The sequence below is a fragment of the Ranitomeya variabilis genome, chromosome 2 (assembly GCF_051348905.1).
Source record: "Ranitomeya variabilis isolate aRanVar5 chromosome 2, aRanVar5.hap1, whole genome shotgun sequence".
NCBI lineage: Eukaryota > Metazoa > Chordata > Amphibia > Anura > Dendrobatidae > Ranitomeya > Ranitomeya variabilis.
Window position 1 is genome coordinate 162,592,055 of NC_135233.1, and position 21,266 is coordinate 162,613,320.

General features: G+C 47.6%; 2 protein-coding genes across 4 annotated transcripts in view; both read right to left on the bottom strand.

Annotated features, from left to right (window-relative positions):
• The window catches only part of BUB1 (BUB1 mitotic checkpoint serine/threonine kinase), a 365,871-nt gene that overhangs the window by 120,738 nt on the left and 223,867 nt on the right, over positions 1-21,266 (bottom strand). The gene's annotated exons all lie outside the window — the stretch shown is intronic.
• The window catches only part of LOC143804735 (T-complex protein 1 subunit alpha-like), a 68,801-nt gene continuing 52,724 nt past the window's right edge, over positions 5,190-21,266 (bottom strand). For all 3 annotated transcript variants that reach the window (XM_077283128.1, XM_077283127.1, XM_077283129.1), the window contains 4 exons: positions 16,839-16,962; positions 15,729-15,921; positions 6,813-6,976; positions 5,190-5,538 (listed from right to left, as the gene is read on the bottom strand). In XM_077283128.1, the coding sequence (XP_077139243.1) occupies positions 5,325-5,538; positions 6,813-6,976; positions 15,729-15,921; positions 16,839-16,962 (695 nt within the window). In that variant the 3' untranslated portion in view covers positions 5,190-5,324. The remainder of the gene's footprint in view (positions 5,539-6,812; positions 6,977-15,728; positions 15,922-16,838; positions 16,963-21,266) is intronic.

Sequence of the window (21,266 nt, forward strand, 5' to 3'; positions counted from 1 at the left end):
TAAAAATTTCTTCCAGGTCCTACCGTAGATTCTAGACGTTATAGGCTTTCTGCTTTTTAATAGGGTGGAGACTAACCCTGGTGAGAATCCTTGGCGGCTTAGTAGCGCCCTCTCAAAAGCCAGGCTGCCAGATGGAAGCCCTTCACCTGAGAGTAGGTCACTGGTCCCTGAGTTAACAAGTCCGGCACATCTGGCAGAATCCATGGGTCTGTTAACGACATCTGCCTTAGAAGGGAGAACCATGGTCTTCTTGGCCAGAATGGAGCTATGAGTATTATTTTTGCTCGGTCTTCTCTGATTTTCCGGACTACTGTTGGAATCATCACTATTGGGGGAAATGCGTAAGCCGGAGAGAATTTCCACGGTATTAGTAGGGCATCTACTGCGAAAGGATGTTCGTTTGGGTTCAGTGAGCAAAATTTTTTCACTTTTTTGTTGCGTGAGGTGGCAAACAAGTCTATCTCTGGTGTACCCCAGGCCTGTATTATTTGTTGGAATATCTCAGGATTCAGGGACCATTCCCCTTGTCTCAGAACTCTGCGACTCAGAAAGTCTGCCTGTAAGTTTTCTACCCCTCTTATGTGTAGAGCTGTTAGGGAAGATAGGTGTTGTTCTGCCCAATGAAATAGTCAGTTTGACACCTCCATGAGGTTCCAAGACCTCGTCCCTCCCTGGTGATTGATATAGGCCACTACTGCTCGATTGTCCGTCATGACTCGAGCATGGCGGCCCTGGAGCCGGGGAAGAAAATGTTTCAAGGACTTTACTACTGCCAATAGTTCTTTTACGTTTGAGGCATAGCTTTTTTCTTGGGGGGACCAAGTTCCTTGAATTGAATGGGATCTTAAGTGAGCTCCCCAACCTATGTTGCTTGCGTCGGTCGTGATTACGTCCTCGACCGGTTTCTGCCATTGGACTCCCATAGTGAGATGTTCCTCTATGGTCCACCATTTTAAGGAATTTCTTACATCCTGAGGAAGACATAGACTTCCTTCCAAATGCCCTCTTAACAGTCTTTGGGCTGACAGAACTTCCCACTGCAGTTGTCTCAGGTGGAATTGTGCCCATCCTACCACTGGAATGCAGGACGTTAACGAGCCTAGTAGGGACATCGCTTTCCTTAGGGTCATCGCTGGTTGATCTATCGCTGCAGTGGTCAAGTTGATTATTTTGGTTACTTTGTTCTCCGGGAGGAGGCAGAGTTGACGTTCTGAATCTAGTATCAGGCCCAGGAAGGATTGTACCTTTACAGGAACTAACTTCGACTTGGGGACATTTATTAACCAACCGAGTTCTGTTAGAGTTGATATTACTGCCGTTATCTGATGGGAGCAATCGGCCTCTGTCTTCCCTATCACAAGAAAATCGTCCAAGTATGGGACAATTACAATATTCCGAGAACGGAGATATGACATTACCTCTGCCATCACCTTGGTGAAGACCCTGGGAGCAGTAGATAGGCCGAATGGAAGGGCTGTGTATTGGTAATGTTTCACTTGGTTCTGTATGTAGAGTGCCACTCAAGTGTCTCCAGTATTTGTGATGTATTGGAATATGGTAATAAGCGTCCTTTAAGTCTATTACTGCCATGAAGCAGTGAGGAAACAGAAGTTTTGTGGTTGTGTTGATGGACTCCATCTTGAAGGAGTGATTGTCTATTGAAAGGTTGAGTTTTCTTAGGTTGATTATGGTCCTCCAAGAGCCATCGGGTTTTTGTATTAGAAAGAGGGGGGAGTAAAACCATCTTCCCAACTCCTGATCCGGGACTTCTTGCAAGACATTCTTTTGAATCAGTCCGAGGACTTCCGTTTCTAGAGCTAATTGTTCCTGCCAGGCTTTCCTCCGGGGAGTTATTACGAAATTGTGCCTGGGTGGACAGATAAATTTTATTTTTAGGCCTTCTTTTATGATATTTAAAACCCAGATGCTCAGGGAGATGTTTATCCAGGCTGGATAGAAGAGGGAGAGCCTTCCTCCAACCTCTGATGTAATGTCATTGGGGGGACTTTTTGGCAGATGTAAAGGGCCCTTTGAACATATAGCCTGATTTCCTTTTATCTTTGAAGTCACAATTTCTCCTATCTCCTGGAGGTCGGCCTCTGTTAAATCTCCGAAAAAAGGGCTTTTTCGGATCTTTCGGGAAGGTTGGAAAGGCTTTCTTTTAGTCTCCTGCCTGTTCCAAAATCTCCTCTAACTTTTTCCCCAAAGAGGAGTTGACCGTCACATGGGATGGAACATAGCCTATGTTTGGATGGCAAATCTCCCGGACAACCCTTAAGCCATAGGGCTCTTCTGGCCGCATTGGACAGGCCCGCTGCTCTAGCTGTTAATCTCGCGGAGTCCACAGAGGAATCCGCCAGAAATGCTGCTGCGCCTTGAACTAGGGATATATTTGCAAGAATGTCATTCCTAGGGACTTTATCCCTTAGCTGGTCTTCTATCTGCTGTAACCAGACCATAAGAGCGCGAGCTGTACATGTTCCAGCTATAGCCGGTTTCAAGCCTCCTGCCGCTGCTTCCCAGATGTGCCTCAAAAATCCATCTGCTTTTTTGTCCAGTGGATCTTTTAGGATCCCTGAATCTTCTAAAGGAAGGGATGATTTTTTTCAGGGATTTGGCTACCGCACCATCAATCTTAGGGATTTTCTCCCAGGATTCGGAGTCTTTTTCTTCAAAAGGATATCTCCTTTTAGATGAAGAAGGTAAGGTACCGATTTTTTCAGGTTTTTTCCATTCTTTTTCGATCAATGCTTTAATTTTTGCATTGACCGGAAATGTCCGTTTTCTTTTTTCCTCTAAACCGCCAAACATGACATCCTCAAGTGACCTAGGTGTCTTTTCCTCTTTAAGTCCCATTGCAGATCTGACTGCTTTGACTAATTTTTCTACATCCTCAGTTGGGAAACACGGGCGACCTCCTGTATCACTATCTGAGGAGGAAATTGAGGACTGGATAAAGGCGGAGGAGGCAGAGGGAGATTTCTGACTCTCCTGTTTCTGAGAGGCCTCCGAATCCGTAGACACTTTACGGCTCTTCCTCCCTGATTTTTTAAGGGCCAGTTTTAGGGAGTTTTTAATTTCTGCCTGAATTATGGCCTTGAGGCTAGTGGCGAAATTAGGAGTCTCATCATGTATGGTTTTTTGAATGCAGTCAGAGCAGAGGTCCTTCTGCCACTGAACTGCAAGCGGGGCTTTACAAAGGGCACATTCGCGGTTCTTTGTTTTGCCGCTAGATTTCCTCGGGCTCTAGTGATCAAACAGAAAAAATGGACCCTGTTACCATCAGGGTGACATTCACGAAGATCACTCACCACCACCGTCAGTCAAGGGTACCGGTTTTGGAAGCTGGACAGATGCACGTGCAGTGTCCCTTCTGGACGCTGAAGAGTCTTGCCGGACAGGACGGCTGCTGCTCCTACCACTTGAGCGACTGCTCCTGTGCTGGTGGCTCGGCCAGGCATCTGGCAAGAGCTCCTGACGCTGCTGCTGCTGCTGTGATGGCGGCTGCTGCTGCTGCTCTGGTTGTCCCACTTCCATGCTGAAGTTTTTGGACATGAGCGCGTCTTCTGTGGTCAGACACCCAATTATGGGGGACCACTGCACTCCCCGCCTCCTCCGGTGCCCAATGGTAGCCCCTCCCCTCCTCTGCCGTGCCGCCGGAGTCCTTTTTCCACCGGCCGGCGTTTCTTCATGGGCGCCGCCATCTTGGATCCGGCGCCCGCCCCCGACGTCAGGCGGGCACGCCCATTCCCAGAGTGCCTTGCGCGTGACGTCAGACGGGCAACCCGGAAGCGGCCTCCGCACCTGGATGCCGGCAGAGGGAGGAGGGCGGCGTGGCAGCCACAGAAGGAGCCGGGTCCGACCGTGCTGCACCAACGCCCGCTCGGACGCTGAGACCCCGAGGGACCTGCGGACGGCGCTTCCAGGCTCCCGAACACCGACGCACAGGTGCTGCCTGCTCTTCCACGCCGGGACGGGACCTGGGTGAGTGGAATCACCTCCGTGTTCAGCACGAGGGTCCCTGTCAGGATAGGAAACCCAACTGAAGCGACAGAGGTACCGCCCTTTTATTTTCAGTAGGGTTTCCTGTCCTGGCTGGGCGGATCTCCCCTCTCTCAGGTGTGCCGTCATGGGGGAAGGGAAAATCTGCTATTCTACTCTGTCTGTGAACTCTTGCTGCTAATAATTAATTTGCTTTATATGTAACTTTAAAAATAAATTATGATTCTGATTTTATTTGGGACTTTGTGCTCTTTTTCTCTTGTGTGGAATGGCTATCTGAGAGTGTCCTGTGCCACTGTAGCACCCCTACCACGTGGTTTAAGGGAGATATTGAATTAGGAAATGGTGTTTGTTTTGAAGTTTTTGTTAGGGATTAGGTTCCTGCTTGGCGATAGGTGCAGAACCTATATATGGATGTTTAGGGTAGACAGGGTGACTTTAGATCTGCCTAAGGGTCTCCATTCCTCCCTTCCCCTCTGGTTGCACTTAAGGTACCGTCACACAGTGCCATTTTCATCGCTACGACGGCACGATTCGTGACGTTGCAGCGTCGTATAATTATCGCTCCAGCGTCGTAGACTGCGGTCACACGTTGCAATACACGGCTCTGGAGCGATAATTTCATGACGTATTTGCGATGTAGAAGCCGTTGGTTACTGTGCACACATCGTATACAACCTGTGTCACACGATGCAATCATGCCGCCACAGCGGGACACTAGACGACGAAAGAAAGTTTCAAACGATCTGCTACGACGTACGATTCTCAGCGGGGATCCGGATCGCAGTAGCGTGTCAGACACAACGATATCGTAACGATATCGCTAGAACGTCACGAATCGTGCCGTCGTAGCGATGAAAATGGCACTGTGTGACGGTACCCTAAGTCTTCCCACACTGTGCGTGACAGGGGCTTGGGCCATATGCATCCCACGGGAGGGGGCATGGGCTGCTGTCTGTCCCTGGGACTGGAGAGCAGAGCAAGCTGACTGCCAACAAGGCACAACCTGATGTTGGTACTGGCCAGATTCAGGATGTACTCATTGCATGCACCCCAGGATACAATAGTGAACACTGTATGTGGTGCTCTTTAGTGCTAGAAGCAATTAAAGGGGCTTCAGCTGGCAAAACAAACGTGACCACCGGAGAAAATGACAATGACGTTTCAACTGAATAATAAAAGAAAAATTAGCTCACACTTTATGTTTATTATTGTTTGGGTGATGTATTTTTGGTACAAAACCAAGAAGTGCAAGATAAACAAAGTTACTAGTTATAAATTACAATAATACAAAAAGGAAAACTTCAGGTTTCTATGACACATTAGCCTTCAATTGATCCAGATTGCACTGCCTCATGATATTTGCCTTTATCCTCTCTACTTTCTGGATGCAATTTGATGAGATCATCAATTCGCAGGATTGTAATTGCAGCTTCTGTGGCAAACTTCAGGCTTTTTGTCTTGACAACAGTGGGTTCAAAGACCCCTGCCTGCTTGCTATCCCTCGGCTTTCCATTTAGCAAGTCAAGACCGATCCTGAAAAAATTACCAAATTGAATAAGTCAAAATCAATTTCAGACATTAAGAGATATAGGCTACATCTGTAGCTCCAGTAATGTGAATTTCCATTCAATGGTTGCAAGCAGAAAACTTGAAAACCATGAGCAGTTGGTACACAATGTACATCAGAAAATGGCATAACTTCTCATTTTATAATCAATGACTAGCTTTTGCAGATGCAGGGCGAAGACACTGCCCATAGAAGGAGCCTGGAAGAAATCGTTACCATCAGATTAAGAGTGCATTTCTCAACATCTAGACCACAGCTATGAACCATACAAGACTAGTTTAACAATTTTATTACCTGTATGTCCATAGTAATAGTTTAGCAGATCAATGACAGCAGTTTGGTTGCAGGCACTTATGTTATGCCCATACTGGAAATTAATTCTACCGGCATAGGATGTATTAGTGCCAGTCTGGTGTGCGAGTTTAACCCCACCTTCTTAGGCTAAGTTCACATTAGCGTATCTGTGCAAACGCATGCCAAAACGCATTCAAACGCATGGTTATGCTGCAGTTTTTATCCGCATCAGTTTACGGATGATGCAAAAAAAAAAGCTGCGTTTGAATGCGGTTTTGCCTGCGTTTGCGTTGATTATGCGCATGCGTTCAATATTTCCATGAGGGCGTGTCTCAATTGGCGTGTCCTTGACATGCTCAGTCCGGAAGACGCAAGCGCATTGAACGCGTTGTTTTGACGCACTCATCCGCATGCGTATGTCTGCGCTAAATTGACGCCTCAAAAAATGCAACATGTTGCGTTCGCCGCACACTGCAAAACGACGCATGCGTAAGTATCTGCATGCGAACACATGTCCCTGCGTATACAATGTTAAAAATATGTACGCAAGATGCATGCGGATCGGTACGCAGGTATACGCTGCGCACACATACGCAAATGTGAACCCGGCCCAAGACTTATTAAAAAGGGACCGTCCACTGCTAATATTTTACTACAGTAGTAACTTATGGGCCAAAGACCCTAAAATGTGAAGGGAAATCCTGTCCAAAACATGTTTTGCTGCTGAATGGCAATTCAGTTCACACCTAAAAGCCTATAAACTGAGGAATTATATATGAATACAAACATATGTAGAAATCCAAGTTAAAGTACATCAAACTTGGCATGTAATCATAAATAAATCACTCGCTTAGCTGAGGATATGATAGGGCTCAGCTTTACTTACTAGCTGTACATTAAAAACCATAGATGCACACAAACTAAAGTAATGAGTTTAGATCCTTACCACTTCAGATTTTTACGCTCTGGGTTGACTTGGGCCTCATTATGGAAAGCTCGCAGCTTTGCAACCAGGTCAGTAGAGTCTTGTGCAGCATTCACAGCAAGGGTTTTTGGAATAACCAGAAGTGCTCTTGCAAACTCTGCAATTGCCAGTTGTTCCCTGGAGCCCTGAAAGCAGAATAAGTCAACAAATTTCATCAAAAGTGTGGCAAAGGAGCAGGGAGTACTGATGAGCGAGTGTGCACGCCACTTCAGTGAGCATAGGGGTGCTCTGGTATGCATAGAGTATAGTGGGTGCTTGAGAGCCACGCTCGAGTCCCTCCTGCCATGTTTCACAGCTATTAACCCCTTCATGACCTTGCCGTTTTTTGCAATTCTGACCAGTGTCCCTTTATGAGGTAATAACTCAGGAACGCTTCAACGGTTCCTAGCGATTCTGAGATTGTTTTTTCGTGACATATTGGGCTTCATGTTAGTGGTAAATTTAGGTCGATAATTTCTGAGTTTATTTGTGAAAAAAACGGAAATTTGGCAAAAATTTTGAAAATTTCGCAATTTTCACATTTTGAATTTTTATTCTGTTAAACCAGAGAGTTATGTGACACAAAATAGTTAATAAATAACATTTCCCACATGTCTACTTTACATCAGCACAATTTTGGAAACAATTTTTTTTTTTGCTAGGAAGTTATAAGGGTTAAAATTTGACCAGTGATTTCTCATTTTTACAACAAAATTTACAAAACCATTTTTTTTAGGGATCACCTCACATTTGAAGTCAGTTTGAGGGTTCTATATGGCTGAAAATACCCAAAAGTGACACCATTCTAAAAACTGCACCCCTCAAGGTGCTCAAAACCACATTCAAGAAGTTTATTAACCCTTCAGGTGTTTCACAGCAGCAGAAGCAACATGGAAGTAAAAAATGAACATTTAACTTTTTAGTCACAAAAATGATATTTTAGCGAAATTTTTTTTATTTTCCCAAGGGTAAAAGGAGAAACTGGACCACGGACGTTGTTGTCCAATTTGTCCTGAGTACGCTGATACCTCATATGTGGGGGTAAACCACTGTTTGGGCGCACGGCAGGGCTCGGAAGGGAAGGAGCGCCATTTGACTTTTTCAATGAAAAATTGGCTCCAATCTTTAGCGGACACCATGTCGCGTTTGGAGAGCCCCCGTGTGCCTAAACATTGGAGCTCCCCCACAAGTGACCCCATTTTGGAAACTAGACCCCCCAAGGAACTTATCTAGAAGCATAGTGAGCACTTTAAACCCCCAGGTGCTTCACAAATTGATCCGTAAAAATGAAAAAGTACTTTTTTTTCACGAAAAAATTATTTTAGCCTCAATTTTTTCATTTTCACATGGGCAACAGGATAAAATGGATCCTAAATTTTGTTGGGCAATTTCTCCTGAGTACACCAATACCTCACATGTGGGGGTAAACCACTGTTTGGGCACATGGTAAGGCTCGGAAGGGAAGGAGCGCCATTTGACTTTTTGAATGAAAAATTATCTCCATCGTTAGCGGACACCATGTCGCGTTTGGAAAGCCCCTGTGTGCCTAAACATTGGAGCTCCTCCACAAGTGACCCCATTTTGGAAAGTAGACCCCCCAAGGAACTCATCTAGAGGCATAGTGAGCACTTTAAACCCCCAGGTGCTTCACAAATTGATCCGCAAAAATGAAAAAGTACTTTTTTTTCACACAAAATTTCTTTTAGCCTCAATTCTTTCATTTTCACATGGGCAACAGGATAAAATGGATCCTAAAATTTGTTGGGCAATTTCTCCTGAGTATGCCGATACCTCATATGTGGGGGTAAACCACTGTTTGGGTGCACGGCAAGGCTCGGAAGGGGAGGCGTGCCATTTGACTTTTTGAATGGAAAATTAGCTCCAATCGTTAGCGGACACCATGTCGCGTTTGGAGAGCCCCTGTGTGCCTAAACATTGGAGCTCCCGCACAAGTGGCCCCATTTTGGAAACTAGACCTCCCAAGGAACTAATCTAGATGTGTAGTGAGCACTTTGAACCCCCAAGTGCTTCACAGAAGTTTATAACGCAGAGCCGTGAAAATAAAAAATGTGTTTCCTTTCCTCAAAAATATTTTTTTAGCCCAGAATTTTTTTATTTTTGCAAGAGTAACAGGAGAAATTGGACCCCAAAAGTTGTTGTCCAGTTTCTCCTGAGTACGATGATACCCCATATGTGGGGGTAAACCACTGTTTTGGCACACGTCGGGGTTCGGAAGGGAAGTAGTGACGTTTTGAAATGCAGACTTTGATGGAATGCTCTGCGGGCGTCAGGTTGCGTTTGCAGAGCCCCTGATGTGCCTAAACAGTAGGAACTCCCCACAATTGACTCCATTTTGGAAACTAGACCCCCAAGGGAACTTATCTAGATGTGTAGTGAGCACTTTGAACCCCCAAGTGCTTCACAGAAGTTTATAACGCAGAGCCGTGAAAATAATAAATGTGTTTCCTTTCCTCAAAAATATTTTTTTAGCCCAGAATTTTTTATTTTTGCAAGAGTAACAGGAGAAACTGGACAACAACTTTTGGGGTCCAATTTCTCCTGAGTACGCTGATACCCCATATGTGGGGGTAAACCACTGTTTGGGTACATGCCGGGGCTCGGAAGGGAAGTAGTGACATTTGAAATGCAGACTTTGATGGAATGGTCTGCGGGCGTCACATTGCATTTGCAGAGCCCCTGATGTGCCTAAACAGTAGAAACACCCCACAAGTGACCCCATTTTGGAAACTAGACCCCCGAAGGAACTTATCTAGATGTGTGGTGAGCACTTTCAACCCCCAAGTGCTTCACAGAAGTTTATAACGCAGAGCCGTGAAAATAAAAAATAATTGTTCTTTCCTCAAAAATTATGTTTTAGCAAGTAATTTTTTATTTTTGCAAGGGTAACAGGAGAAATTGGACCCCAACAGTTGTTGCCCAGTTTGTCCTGAGTACGCTGGTACCCCAAATGTGGGGGTAAACCACTGTTTGGGCGCACGTCGGGGCTTGGAAGGGCGGGAGCACCATTTCACTTTTTGAACGCAAGATTGGCTGGAATCAATGGTGGCGCCATGTTGCGTTTGGAGACCCCTGATGTGCCTAAAACAGTGGAAACCCCTCAATTCTAACTTCAACACTAACCCCAACACACCCCTAATCCTAATCCCAACTGTAGCCATAACCCTAATCACAACCCTAACCCCAACACACCCCTAACCACAACCCTAACCGCAACACAACCGTAACCCTAATTCCAACCCTAATCCTAACCCTAATCCCAACCGTAACCCTAATCCCAACCCTAACCACAACTGTAACCCCAACACACCCCTAACCCTATCCGTAACCCTAACCACAAGCCTATTCTTAACCCTATTTCCAACCCTAGCCCTAATTCCAACCCTAACCCTAAGGGTATGTGCCCACGTTGCGGATTCGTGTGAGATTTTTCCGCACGATTTTTGAAAAATCTGCAGGTAAAAGGCACTGCGTTTTGCCTGCGGATTTACAGCAGATTTCCAGTGTTTTTTTGTGCGGATTTCACCTGCGGATTCCTATTGAGGAACAGGTGTAAACCGCTGCGGAATCCGCACAAAGAATTGACATGCTGCGGAAAATACAATGCAGCGTTTCTGCACGGAATTTTCCGCACCATGGGCACAGCAGATTTGGTTTTTCTTAGGTGTACATGGTACTGTAAACCTGATGGAAAACTGCTTCGAATTCGCAGCGGCCAATCCGCTGCGGATCCGCGGCCAATCTGCTGCGGATCCGCGGCCAATCCGCTGCCAATCCGCTGCAGATCCGCGGCCAATCCGCTGCGGATCCGCGGCCAATCCGCTGCAGATCCGCGGCCAATCCGCTGCAGATCCGCGGCCAATCCGCTGCAGATCCGCGGCCAATCCGCTGCGGATCCGCTGCCGATCCGCGGCCAATCCGCTGCAGATCCGCGGCCAATCTGCTGCGGATCCGCTGCGGATCCGCTGCGGATCCGCGGCCAATCCGCTGCAGATCCGCGGCCAATCCGCTGCAGATCCTCTGCGGATCCGCGGCTTATCCGCTGCGGATCCGCGGCTTATCCGCTGCGGATCCGCGGCTTATCCGCTGCGGATCCGCGGCTTATCCGCTGCGGATCCGCGGCTTATCCGCTGCGGATCCGCGGCTTATCCGCTGCGGATCCGCGGCTTATCCGCTGCGGATCCGCGGCCGATCCGCTGCGGATCCGCGGCCGATCCGCTGCGGATCCGCGGCCGATCCGCTGCGGATCCGCGGCCGATCCGCTGCGATCCGCGGCCGATCCGCTGCGGATCCGCGGCCGATCCGCTGCGGATCCGCGGCCGATCCGCTGCGGATCCGCGGCCGATCCGCGGCCGATCCGCGGCCGATCCGCTGCGGATCCGCGGCCGATCCGCTCTGTGTGCACATGCCATAACCCTACCCCTAACCCTACCCGTAACCCTAACCCTACCCCTAACCCTAGTGGTAAAAGAAAAAAAAATATTTTCTTTATTTTATTATTGTCCCTACCTATGGGGGTGATAAAGGGGGGGGGGTTATTTATTATTTTTTTATTTTGATCGCTGTGGTAGAACCTACCACAGCGATCAAAATGTACCTGTAACGAATCTGCCAGCCTGCAGATTCGGCGGGCGTACTGAGCATGCGCCCGCCATTTTCCAAGATGGCGGCGCCCAGCGAGGACACGGCCGGACACCGGGAGGATCGGTAAGTATGAGGGGGTGGTGGGGGGGGGGTGGATCGGAGCACAGGGGGGGGGGATCGGAGGACGGGGGGAGCGGACAGGAGCACGGGGGAGCGGACAGGAGCACGGGGGAGCGAACAGGGGGACGGAGGGGGGTACCTGACAGAACGGACGACTGGGGAGGAGATCGGGGGCGGTGGGGGGGGCCAGTACATGATTTCCAGCCATGGCAGATGCTATTGCAGCATCGGCCATGGCTGGATTGCAATATTTCACCATTTTCATAGGTGAAATATTGCAAATTGCTCTGATTGGCTGTTGCACTTTCAACAGCCAATCAGAGCGATCGTAGCCACGTGGGGGCAAAGCCACCCCCCCTAGGCTGAAGTACAACTCCCCCTCTCCCTGCAGATCGGGTAAAATAGGAATTAACCCTTTCACCCGATCTGCAGGGATGCGATCATTCCATGACGCCGCATAGGCGTCATGGGTCGGGAAGGGGTTAAACATGCAGGCATTGACTGTATGGCAGGCATTCCCTGCTTGCTTTTTGGCCAACAGCCACGAAACATGCGGGGCCTTGAGTGTGGCGCTCGAAAACCCACGATACATGATGCGTGCCCACCCAAGAACCCCAATGCTCATTCAAGCTCGCTCATCACTAGTAGGTGGTGGTGGGTTCTGGTGTATGATAGACATATTCCATGATAAATACTCTGCATGCTGGCACACCCCAACAGTATTTACAGTGCTCCATTGTCTCCCTATCACTGGTTTCACATGACAGTGGTGCGCCGCAGTGGTCAGGTAGATAATCAGGAATGTCAGTACATCAGGAAACAGACCGGCAGAAAGTGGCACCACTAGAAGGCATCTTACTTTATGACACCCATCCATGGCCCAATTTTGCACTTATGTCAATAGTGTAGTAGCTTGCTGCCTACCGTTTCACAGGTTTTTTGCTGTTGGAATTTCCATGGTTTTAGCTATACAAGTACCGTATATACTCGAGTATAAGCCGACCCGAGTATAAGCCGACCCCCCTAATTTTGCCACAAAAAAACTGGGAAAACTTATTGACTCGAGTATAAGCCTAGGGGAGAAAATGCAGCAGCTACCGGTAAATGTCAAAAGTAATGATACCAATAAAAGTAAAATTAATTGAGACATCAGTAGGTTAAGTGTCTTTGAATATCCATATTGAATCAGGAGCCCCATATAATGCTCCATACTGTTCATTATGGCCCCATAAGATGTTCCATATTAAAATATGCCCCATATAATGCTGCATAAAGGTTAATAAAGGCCCCATAAGATGCTCCATAGACACATTTGCCCAATATAATGCTGCACAAATGCCGATTATGGCCCCATAAGATGCTCTATAAAGATATTTGCCCCATATAGTGCTGCACAAACGTTATGGCCCTATAAGATGCTCCATACAGACACTTGCCCCATATGCCGTAGTGCCCTACAAACGTTATTTATGGCCCCATACAGACACTTGCCCCATATAGTGCTGCACAAACATTATGCCCCTATATAGTGCTGCAGAAACGTTATGGCCCCATATAGTGCTGCAGAAACGTTATGGCCCCATATAGTGCTGCAGAAACGTTATGGCCCCATACAGTGCTGCAGAAACGTTATGGCCCCATACAGTGCTGCAGAAACATTATGGCCCCATATAGTGCTGCAGAAACATTATGGCCCCATATAGTGCTGCAGGAATGTTATGGCCCCATATAGTGCCGCAGGAATGTTATGGCCCCCCATATAGTGCCGCAGGAATGTTATGGCCCCATATAGTGCTGCAGGAATGTTATGGCCCCATATAGTGCTGCAGGAACGTTATGGCCCCATAGATGCTCCATACAGACACTTGCCCCATTTGCTGCGATAAAATAAATAAATCACATACTCACCTCTCCGTCGCTCAGGCCCCCGCACTTTCAATAGTCACCTGCTCCTCGTTCCGGGCGCCGATCTATCTCCAGCACTGACGTTCAGCAGAGGGCGCGCACTGACCATGTCACCGCGCCCTCTGACCTCAGCGTCAGTGCTGGAGACAGATCGGCGCCCGGAACGAGGAGCAGGTGACTATCGCGCAGCGCTGTGCTCCCCTCCCCGTATACTCACCTGGTCCTGCCGCTGTGTAGATCCTGCTTCCCCGACGCCACAGCGCTTCATCCTGTACTCAGCGGTCCCTATGGGAGGTGGAGCCGCATATTCATTTACTGTAATCAGCGGGACCATGTGACCGCTGAGTACAGGAAGAAGCTGAAGCTGCTGCTGCCGGCGCCGGGGAAGACAGGGACCTGCAGGGACCGCGCCTGGACTAGGTGAGTATTTTTAGACAGTCCCCGTTCCCCCTCCCCTGCCGACCCCCGGGTATGAGTACAAGCCGAGAGGGGCAATTTCAGCCCAAAAAAGTGGGCTGAAAATCTCGGCTTATACTCGAGTATATACGGTATGTGGGTTTGTATTTAAAGCTTTATGAAGAAACAGGAAGTCTTGTCCCTGCCTTTATCATCCCCCTCTTCAACTCCTGACCCAACTGCTCCACTCCAAATTGCAGTCTGCGATATGGCCCGCAAAAAAAAAAAACGTTAAGTGTAAAAGCAGCCTTAGTGTCAGCCTCCACATTGGCAGCAGCATACACCCATGGTTTCCGTGTCCTCCCAATGAAGACTACGAGAAACTGATTTTACGTTACGTACCAAAAATACTCCTTTTTAAGGATAAGGAGACTTTTGAAAAGTCATCTGTACAAGAATTAGCATTATAAAAAAAATGAAGAAAAAAAAACATTCAATGTAGAAAATTAAACTTTTGAAATTGGGTTTTTAACGAAACATTAACTTTAGTGCCTTTACCACCTTGGGTTTTTCCGTTTTTGTATCTTGCTCTCCTTCCCAGAGCCATAATTCTTTTTACTTTTCCATTAATATGGCCATATGAGGGCTTGTTTTTTTGTGGGACGAGTGGTACTTTTGAACGACACCATGGAATTTACCATATAGTGTATTGTGCCATGATTAAGAAGTTTGTCGAAACGTGTTTGTAAAATGCAGTATATGCACAATGCTGCGACTTATTCATATTTTCCATGTGGCTTACCGCAAGAATAAACCTTTTTATAACATAGATGAATAAAAATTGAAATTTTAGCTATTGTTCCTGCTGGATATATCTTTTTTCTATATAGTGTATTGTGGTGAAATTGCAAAAACAGTGCAATTCTATAATGGTTTTCTGTTTGTTTTTTACCATGTTCACTAAATGCTAAAACTGATCTGACATTATGATTCTCCAGGTCATTCCCATTTTTGGGGATCTGGGGCTGAGAAAGGGCTCATTTTTTAGCACGTTGACCTGACATTTTTTGGATATCATTTTGAGATAGATATGACTGATAGCATGTTATTGTTTTTATTTCAATGTTGCAACAACAAAAAAAACAAAACACAAAAACAGTGATTCTCGTGTTTTGATTTTTTTTCTCGTTACGCTGTTTACAGATAGGATTAATTACTTTTATACTTTGATAAATTGCACGTTTCTGAACACGGCGATACCGAAAGTGTATTTATTTTTTTAATTTGAATAGGACAAAGGGGTGGGGGGAGAGGGAGATTTGAACTTTTATATTTTTTTTAAATTTCTTTTAATCCTTTTTACATCCTTTAAAAATCTCCTTAGAAGACTTGAAGCTAAAATTATCTGATCTCGTGCTACAGATAGCCCAGCTATGTGTAGCAAAAATGCTCATCTGCTATGAGTACCAGCCACTGGGTGGCGCTGATAGTTCGGCAATGACAACCACAGGGGTCTCCAGCATGCCCTGGGTTGTCTTGGCAACCCATCAGCGTCCCACAATCATGTGACAGGGAACCCAGTGGGCGGAGCCAATAACATGCATCCAGTTTTGCTTAAGTAAAATGTCCCTGTCAAAGATTGACAACGGCATTTCACATGTTAACAGCCATGGGGGGATCGAGATTCCACCCATGACTGTTAAAGTCACATGACAGATTATCAGATCATCTGTCATGTGCCCGAAAAGGTGTGGGCACCAAAGAAGGGGGAGGCAATCCATGATATACCTATACAACATGGGTCGAAAAGGAGTTCAAGACAAGCTAAAATAAAACAAATTAAAAATAAAAATTTCTATGAAGCTCCATCCTTACCATGATAGTAGCATAGTTCTCAAGATAAATGGAAAGTGCAGCTTCCACAGCGCCTCCGCCTGGCACGACAGATTTTGATTCTAAAACTCTCTTCACTACACAAAGGGCATCATGGACAGATCGCTCCATCTCATCACACATGAAGTTGTTCGCACCGCGAAGAATGATGGATGCACATGTTCGGGCCTTTGTACTGTAAGAATTATGCAATTAATATACAATTTTATGAACAAATGAAAGGACTCTACTATACCTTAGTTATACCTTCACATTTCCCCAAAAGCTGATTGAGCCTTGATGCAGGTCTATATGAAATCCCTGTGGTTACTAGAGAATGTGACTAGTCTATAGAAAATATAACTAGTACACTAAGTTCTGCAACAATCTTATTATACAGTCTCCACATTATAAAGAGAATCTGTCACCACATTCATGGCATAGCAGCTAAAAATATCGCCTTAAGCGTCTGCTATGCATTCCCTCCATCATTATAGAACCCCGACTCCCCTTGTATACTCCCATAAACGTGTTTTAATGTATCCCGCGCTGTATGGTAATCTCTCTGTCCAGGCCGATAGGCGTGGTGTAGGGTCTCTACATCACGCCCATCGGCTGGTGGTCACCGTCCTACTTCATAAATAACGCCTCTTACCCCGTGCGACATCTCGCGCCTGCTGAGAAATATAGCCTTGTGCGCCTGCGCAATACGCTTTGCCCAACTGCGGGCAACGCCAAAAAACAGAAGTGCGTATGCACTGAAACGTAGTTCCGGTACATGAGCTCATAACGATTTTGCAAGTATACAAGGGGGAGTCAGGGGGTTCTATAATGATGTAGGGAATGCATAGCAGACGCTTAATAAGGCGATATTTTTTGCTGCCATGCCATAAAAGTGGTGACAGATTCCATTTAAGGAACCTGAACAAGCTCAGCCTTTTTCAGAGACTTATTTATCCCTGATAAAGAACAATGTTCAAATTCTCCTCTGCAATAATAAAAAAATAATTAAGAAACAAAAAAACGCACTAACACAAAAAAACCTTGTAAATACGTTAAGCATGGCAACGAAGAAATGGGAATAAATCTTACATCAATTTAAAGAACACTTACTTTTTAACAAGAATCAGCTCATCATCACATATTCTCTCTTGAACAACCTCTTCAGCTTGTCCCAACATGGATGCCTCAAAGCTTTCTTCGCCCTCCAGATTTGCAAGGGTTGAACAAACAATAGCTGTTGATTGGAAGTATTGAAGAGTCAGGAACAGTAAGCATGAAAAATACCAATTAAGGGTAAGTTCACACTGGGCGTTTTTTTTCTGCAGCAAAACCTGATTTCTTAATGATCTATATGAGTAGGGCGTTCTACTGTCTTTTGAACAACTGCAAATTAAGCATATCCCGAGGCCCCAGTTCTTTCGCTATCTGCAGCTCAAATCAGCAAATCAATCACATATACGCAACGTAAATATAGCGCGAATAATATCATCCTTACCATTTATAGGGATTCTTAGGTCACTGGGACCCGGTGGTCTTATCTCTGCATTATATACATATACTAGCTATTGAACCCGTTCTACGCCCGGGTGGCGAGCATTTATATTGGTATATGGTCTCCATCGTGGTATGTGCTGCTTCCATTCTGCGCCCTAATCTTGTCATGTGTTGCTACCATCTTGCGCCCCCATCCTGTCATGTGCGCCTCCATCTTGTGATGTGCTACTGTCTTCCTGAGCCCTCATCCTGTCATGTGCTGCTCCCATCATGTACCCCAATCCTGTCATGTCGTGGTCCCATCCTGCGCCCCCATCCTGTTATGTGCTGCTCCCCTTCTGCACCCCAATCCTGTCATATGCTGCTCCCATCATGCACCCCCATTCTGTTATGTGCTGCTACCATCCTGTCATGTACTACTCTCTTCCTGAGCCCTCATCCGGTCAAGTACTCCCATCCTGCGCCCCGATCCTGTCATGTGCTGCTGTCTTCCTGCTCCCTCATCCTGATGTGTGCTGCTCCCATCCTGTCATGTGCTGCTCTTTCTGCGCCCCATCCTGTTACGTGCTGCTCCCATCCTGTCATGTGCTGCTGCCATCCTGCACCCCCATTCTGTCATGTGCTGCTCCCATCCTGCCCCCCATGCTGTCATGTGCTGCTGCCGTCCTGCGCCCCTGTTCTGTCATGTGCTGCCTTATTCTGTCATGTGCTGCTCCCATCCTGCGCTCCCATTGTCATGTGGTGCTCTCATCCTTCGCCCCCATTCTGTCATGTGCTGCTCCCATCCTGGGCCCCCATTTTGTCATGTGCTGCTCCTATCCTGCACCCCTGTTCTGTCATGTGGTGCTTCTATCCTGCGCCCCTGTTCTGTCATGTGGTGCTCCCATCCTGCGCCCCCGTTCTGTCATGTGGTGCTCTCATCCTTCGCCCCCATTCTGTCATGTGGTGCTCCCATCCTGGGCCCCCATTTTGTCATGTGCTGCTCCTATCCTGCACCCCTGTTCTGTCATGTGGTGCTTCTATCCTGCGCCCCTGTTCTGTCATGTGGTGCTCCCATCCTGCGCCCCCGTTCTGTCATGTGCTGCTCCCATCCTGCGCCCCCATGCTGTCATGTGCTGCTGCCGTCCTATGCCCCCATTCTGTCATGTGCTGCTCCCATCCTGCGCCCCCGTTCTGTCATGTGGTGCTCTCATCCTTCGCCCCCATTCTGTCATGTGCTGCTCCCATCCTGGGCCCCCATTCTGTCATGTGCTGCTCCCATCCTGCACCCCTGTTGTGTCATGTGGTGCTCCCATCCTGTCATGTGCTGCTCCCATCCTGCGCTCCCATTGTCATGTGGTGCTCTCATCCTTCGCCCCCATTCGGTCATGTGCTGCTCCCATCCTGGGCCCCCATTTTGTCATGTGCTGCTCCCATCCTGCACCCCTGTTCTGTCATGTGGTGCTTCTATCCTGCGCCCCTGTTCTGTCATGTGCTGCTCCCATCCTGCGCCCCCATGCTGTCATGTGCTGCTGCCGTCCTATGCCCCCATTCTGTCATGTGCTGCCCCCATCCTGCGCCCCCATTCTGTCATGTGGTGCTCCCATCCTGCGCCCCCATTCTGTCATGTGGTGCTCCCATCCTGCGCCCCTGTTCTGTCATGTGCTGCTCCCATCCTGCACCCCCATTCTGTCATGTGCTGCTCCCATCCTGCGCCCCTGTTCTGTCATGTGCTGCTCCCATCCTGCACCCCCATTCTGTCATGTGCTGCTCCCATCCTGCGCTCCCATTGCCATGTGGTGCTCTCATCCTTCGCCCCCATTCTGTCATGTGCTGCTCCCATCCTGCACCCCTGTTCTGTCATGTGGTGCTTCTATCCTGCGCCCCTGTTCTGTCATGTGGTGCTCCCATCCTGCGCCCCCGTTCTGTCATGTGGTGCTCTCATCCTTCGCCCCCATTCTGTCATGTGGTGCTCCCATCCTGGGACCCCATTTTGTCATGTGCTGCTCCCATCCTGCACCCCTGTTCTGTCATGTGGTGCTTCTATCCTGCGCCCCTGTTCTGTCATGTGCTGCCTTATTCTGTCATGTGCTGCTCCCAACCTGCGCTCCCATTGTCATGTGGTGCTCCCATCCTGCGTCCCCATTCTGTCATGTGCTGCTCCCATCCTGCACCCCCATTCTGTCATGTGCTGCTCCCATCCTGCGCCCCTGTTCTGTCATGTGCTGCTCCCATCCTGCACCCCCATTCTGTCATGTGCTGCTCCCATCCTGCGCCCCTGTTCTGTCATGTGCTGCTCCCATCCTGCACCCCCATTCTGTCATGTGCTGCTACCATCCTGCGCTCCCATTGCCATGTGGTGCTCTCATCCTTCGCCCCCATTCTGTCATGTGCTGCTCCCATCCTGCGCCCCTGTTCTGTCATGTGCTGCTCCCATCCTGCACCCCCATTCTGTCATGTGCTGCTCCCATCCTGCGCCCCTGTTCTGTCATGTGCTGCTCCCATCCTGCCCCCCGTTCTGTCATGTGCTGCTCCAATCCTGCACCCCCATGCAGTCATGCGCTGCTGCCGTCCTGTACCCCGTTGTGTCATGTGCTGCCTTATTCTGTCATGTGCTGCTCCCATCCTGAGCCCCCATTCTGTCATGTGGTGCTCCTATCCTGCGCCCCTGTTCTGATCCACAGCTGCGTGCCGCTCTGTCTTCCGGGTCCTCTGGCTGTGACTATTCAGAGCGCGGCGCCCACTAATCGCGCCCTCTGAAATGAATGTCACAGGCAGAGGACGTGGAAGACAGAGCGGCGCGCAGCGGTGGAATGAGGACAGGTGAATATAGCATAGTCACCCTCCTGGCACGTCCCTGCTTCTCCGTCGGAGATCGTGATATGCGTTCAGTGCTTACACATACAGCGATCTCCTGGGCTGCGTCACTCTGTGGAGTCCAGACTGCGTAGGCGCTTGCTCAGTCTATAAAGGCTTCAGACAGAGTGACGCTCCCAGCATTATATTATAGACGTTATCCGTGGGTGCTGATTCTGCTTTATTGACAGAGAAAAATGGAAGCTCCTGGTTACTGATCTTCAAGATGAGGACTGGGAGACTATTCTTGAGTCCCGAACTAAGGTGTCCCCATCGGCTAATAAAATGATCCAAATGTATATGATACACCAATCATATTTAAACCCGTTACAACTATTCAAAATGGGGTGGTCTCATTCTTCAGAATGCCCAAGATGCCATACAGTGGATGCAGATTTTATACACATGGTATGGGGGGGGGGGGATGTCCAGTTATCCTATCTTTTTGGAACGAGGTAACTTCGTTGTTGACGTCTCTTGTACAAACTCCCCCGTCCCTTTGAATCCATTAGTGTGCTTATTTGGAGCACTGGAGGAAAAGATGTCTGGCCACCATGTTCAAATCTTATTGAGAGAGACTTTTCTTAGCAAGGAAAATATTAGCCTTACGTTTGATGGGCAATACACATCCATCTCTCAGGGCCTGGATTGAGTTGGTAAACTCAATTATACCTTATGAACGAACATTATACCAGAATAGGGGTTGCTTAGGGAAATGTAATAAAATTTGGGATATATGGAACTCGTCGTAGCTCACTGTCATCACGTGGTTAATGACCTAGCTTCAATATGATAGAGATAGAGGTAGAATATGCATTGGTTCACACTACGCCTCAGCATTGAATTATTAATGATATGGAGATTGTGTCTTTGTCCATTGACTTATATTCAGAAAAATACGCTAATAATGATACCTGCGTTTTTGCATAAACACTGAAAGAAGTGACATGCTCTATGTCCAAAAAAAGCAGCAAAGCATAAAATCCTGATGACAAAAAAAAAAATGTGTGTGCATGAGATTTCTGAAATCTCATAGGCTTTGCTGGTACTGTAAAAAGCAGCTGAAAATTAGCATAAAAAACCCAGTGTGAACTTAAGGCCCCGTCTCACATAGCGATTTACCAACGATCACGACCAGCGATACGACCTGGCCGCGATCGTTGGTAAGTCATTGTGTGGTCGCTGGGGAGCTGTCACACAGACAGCTCT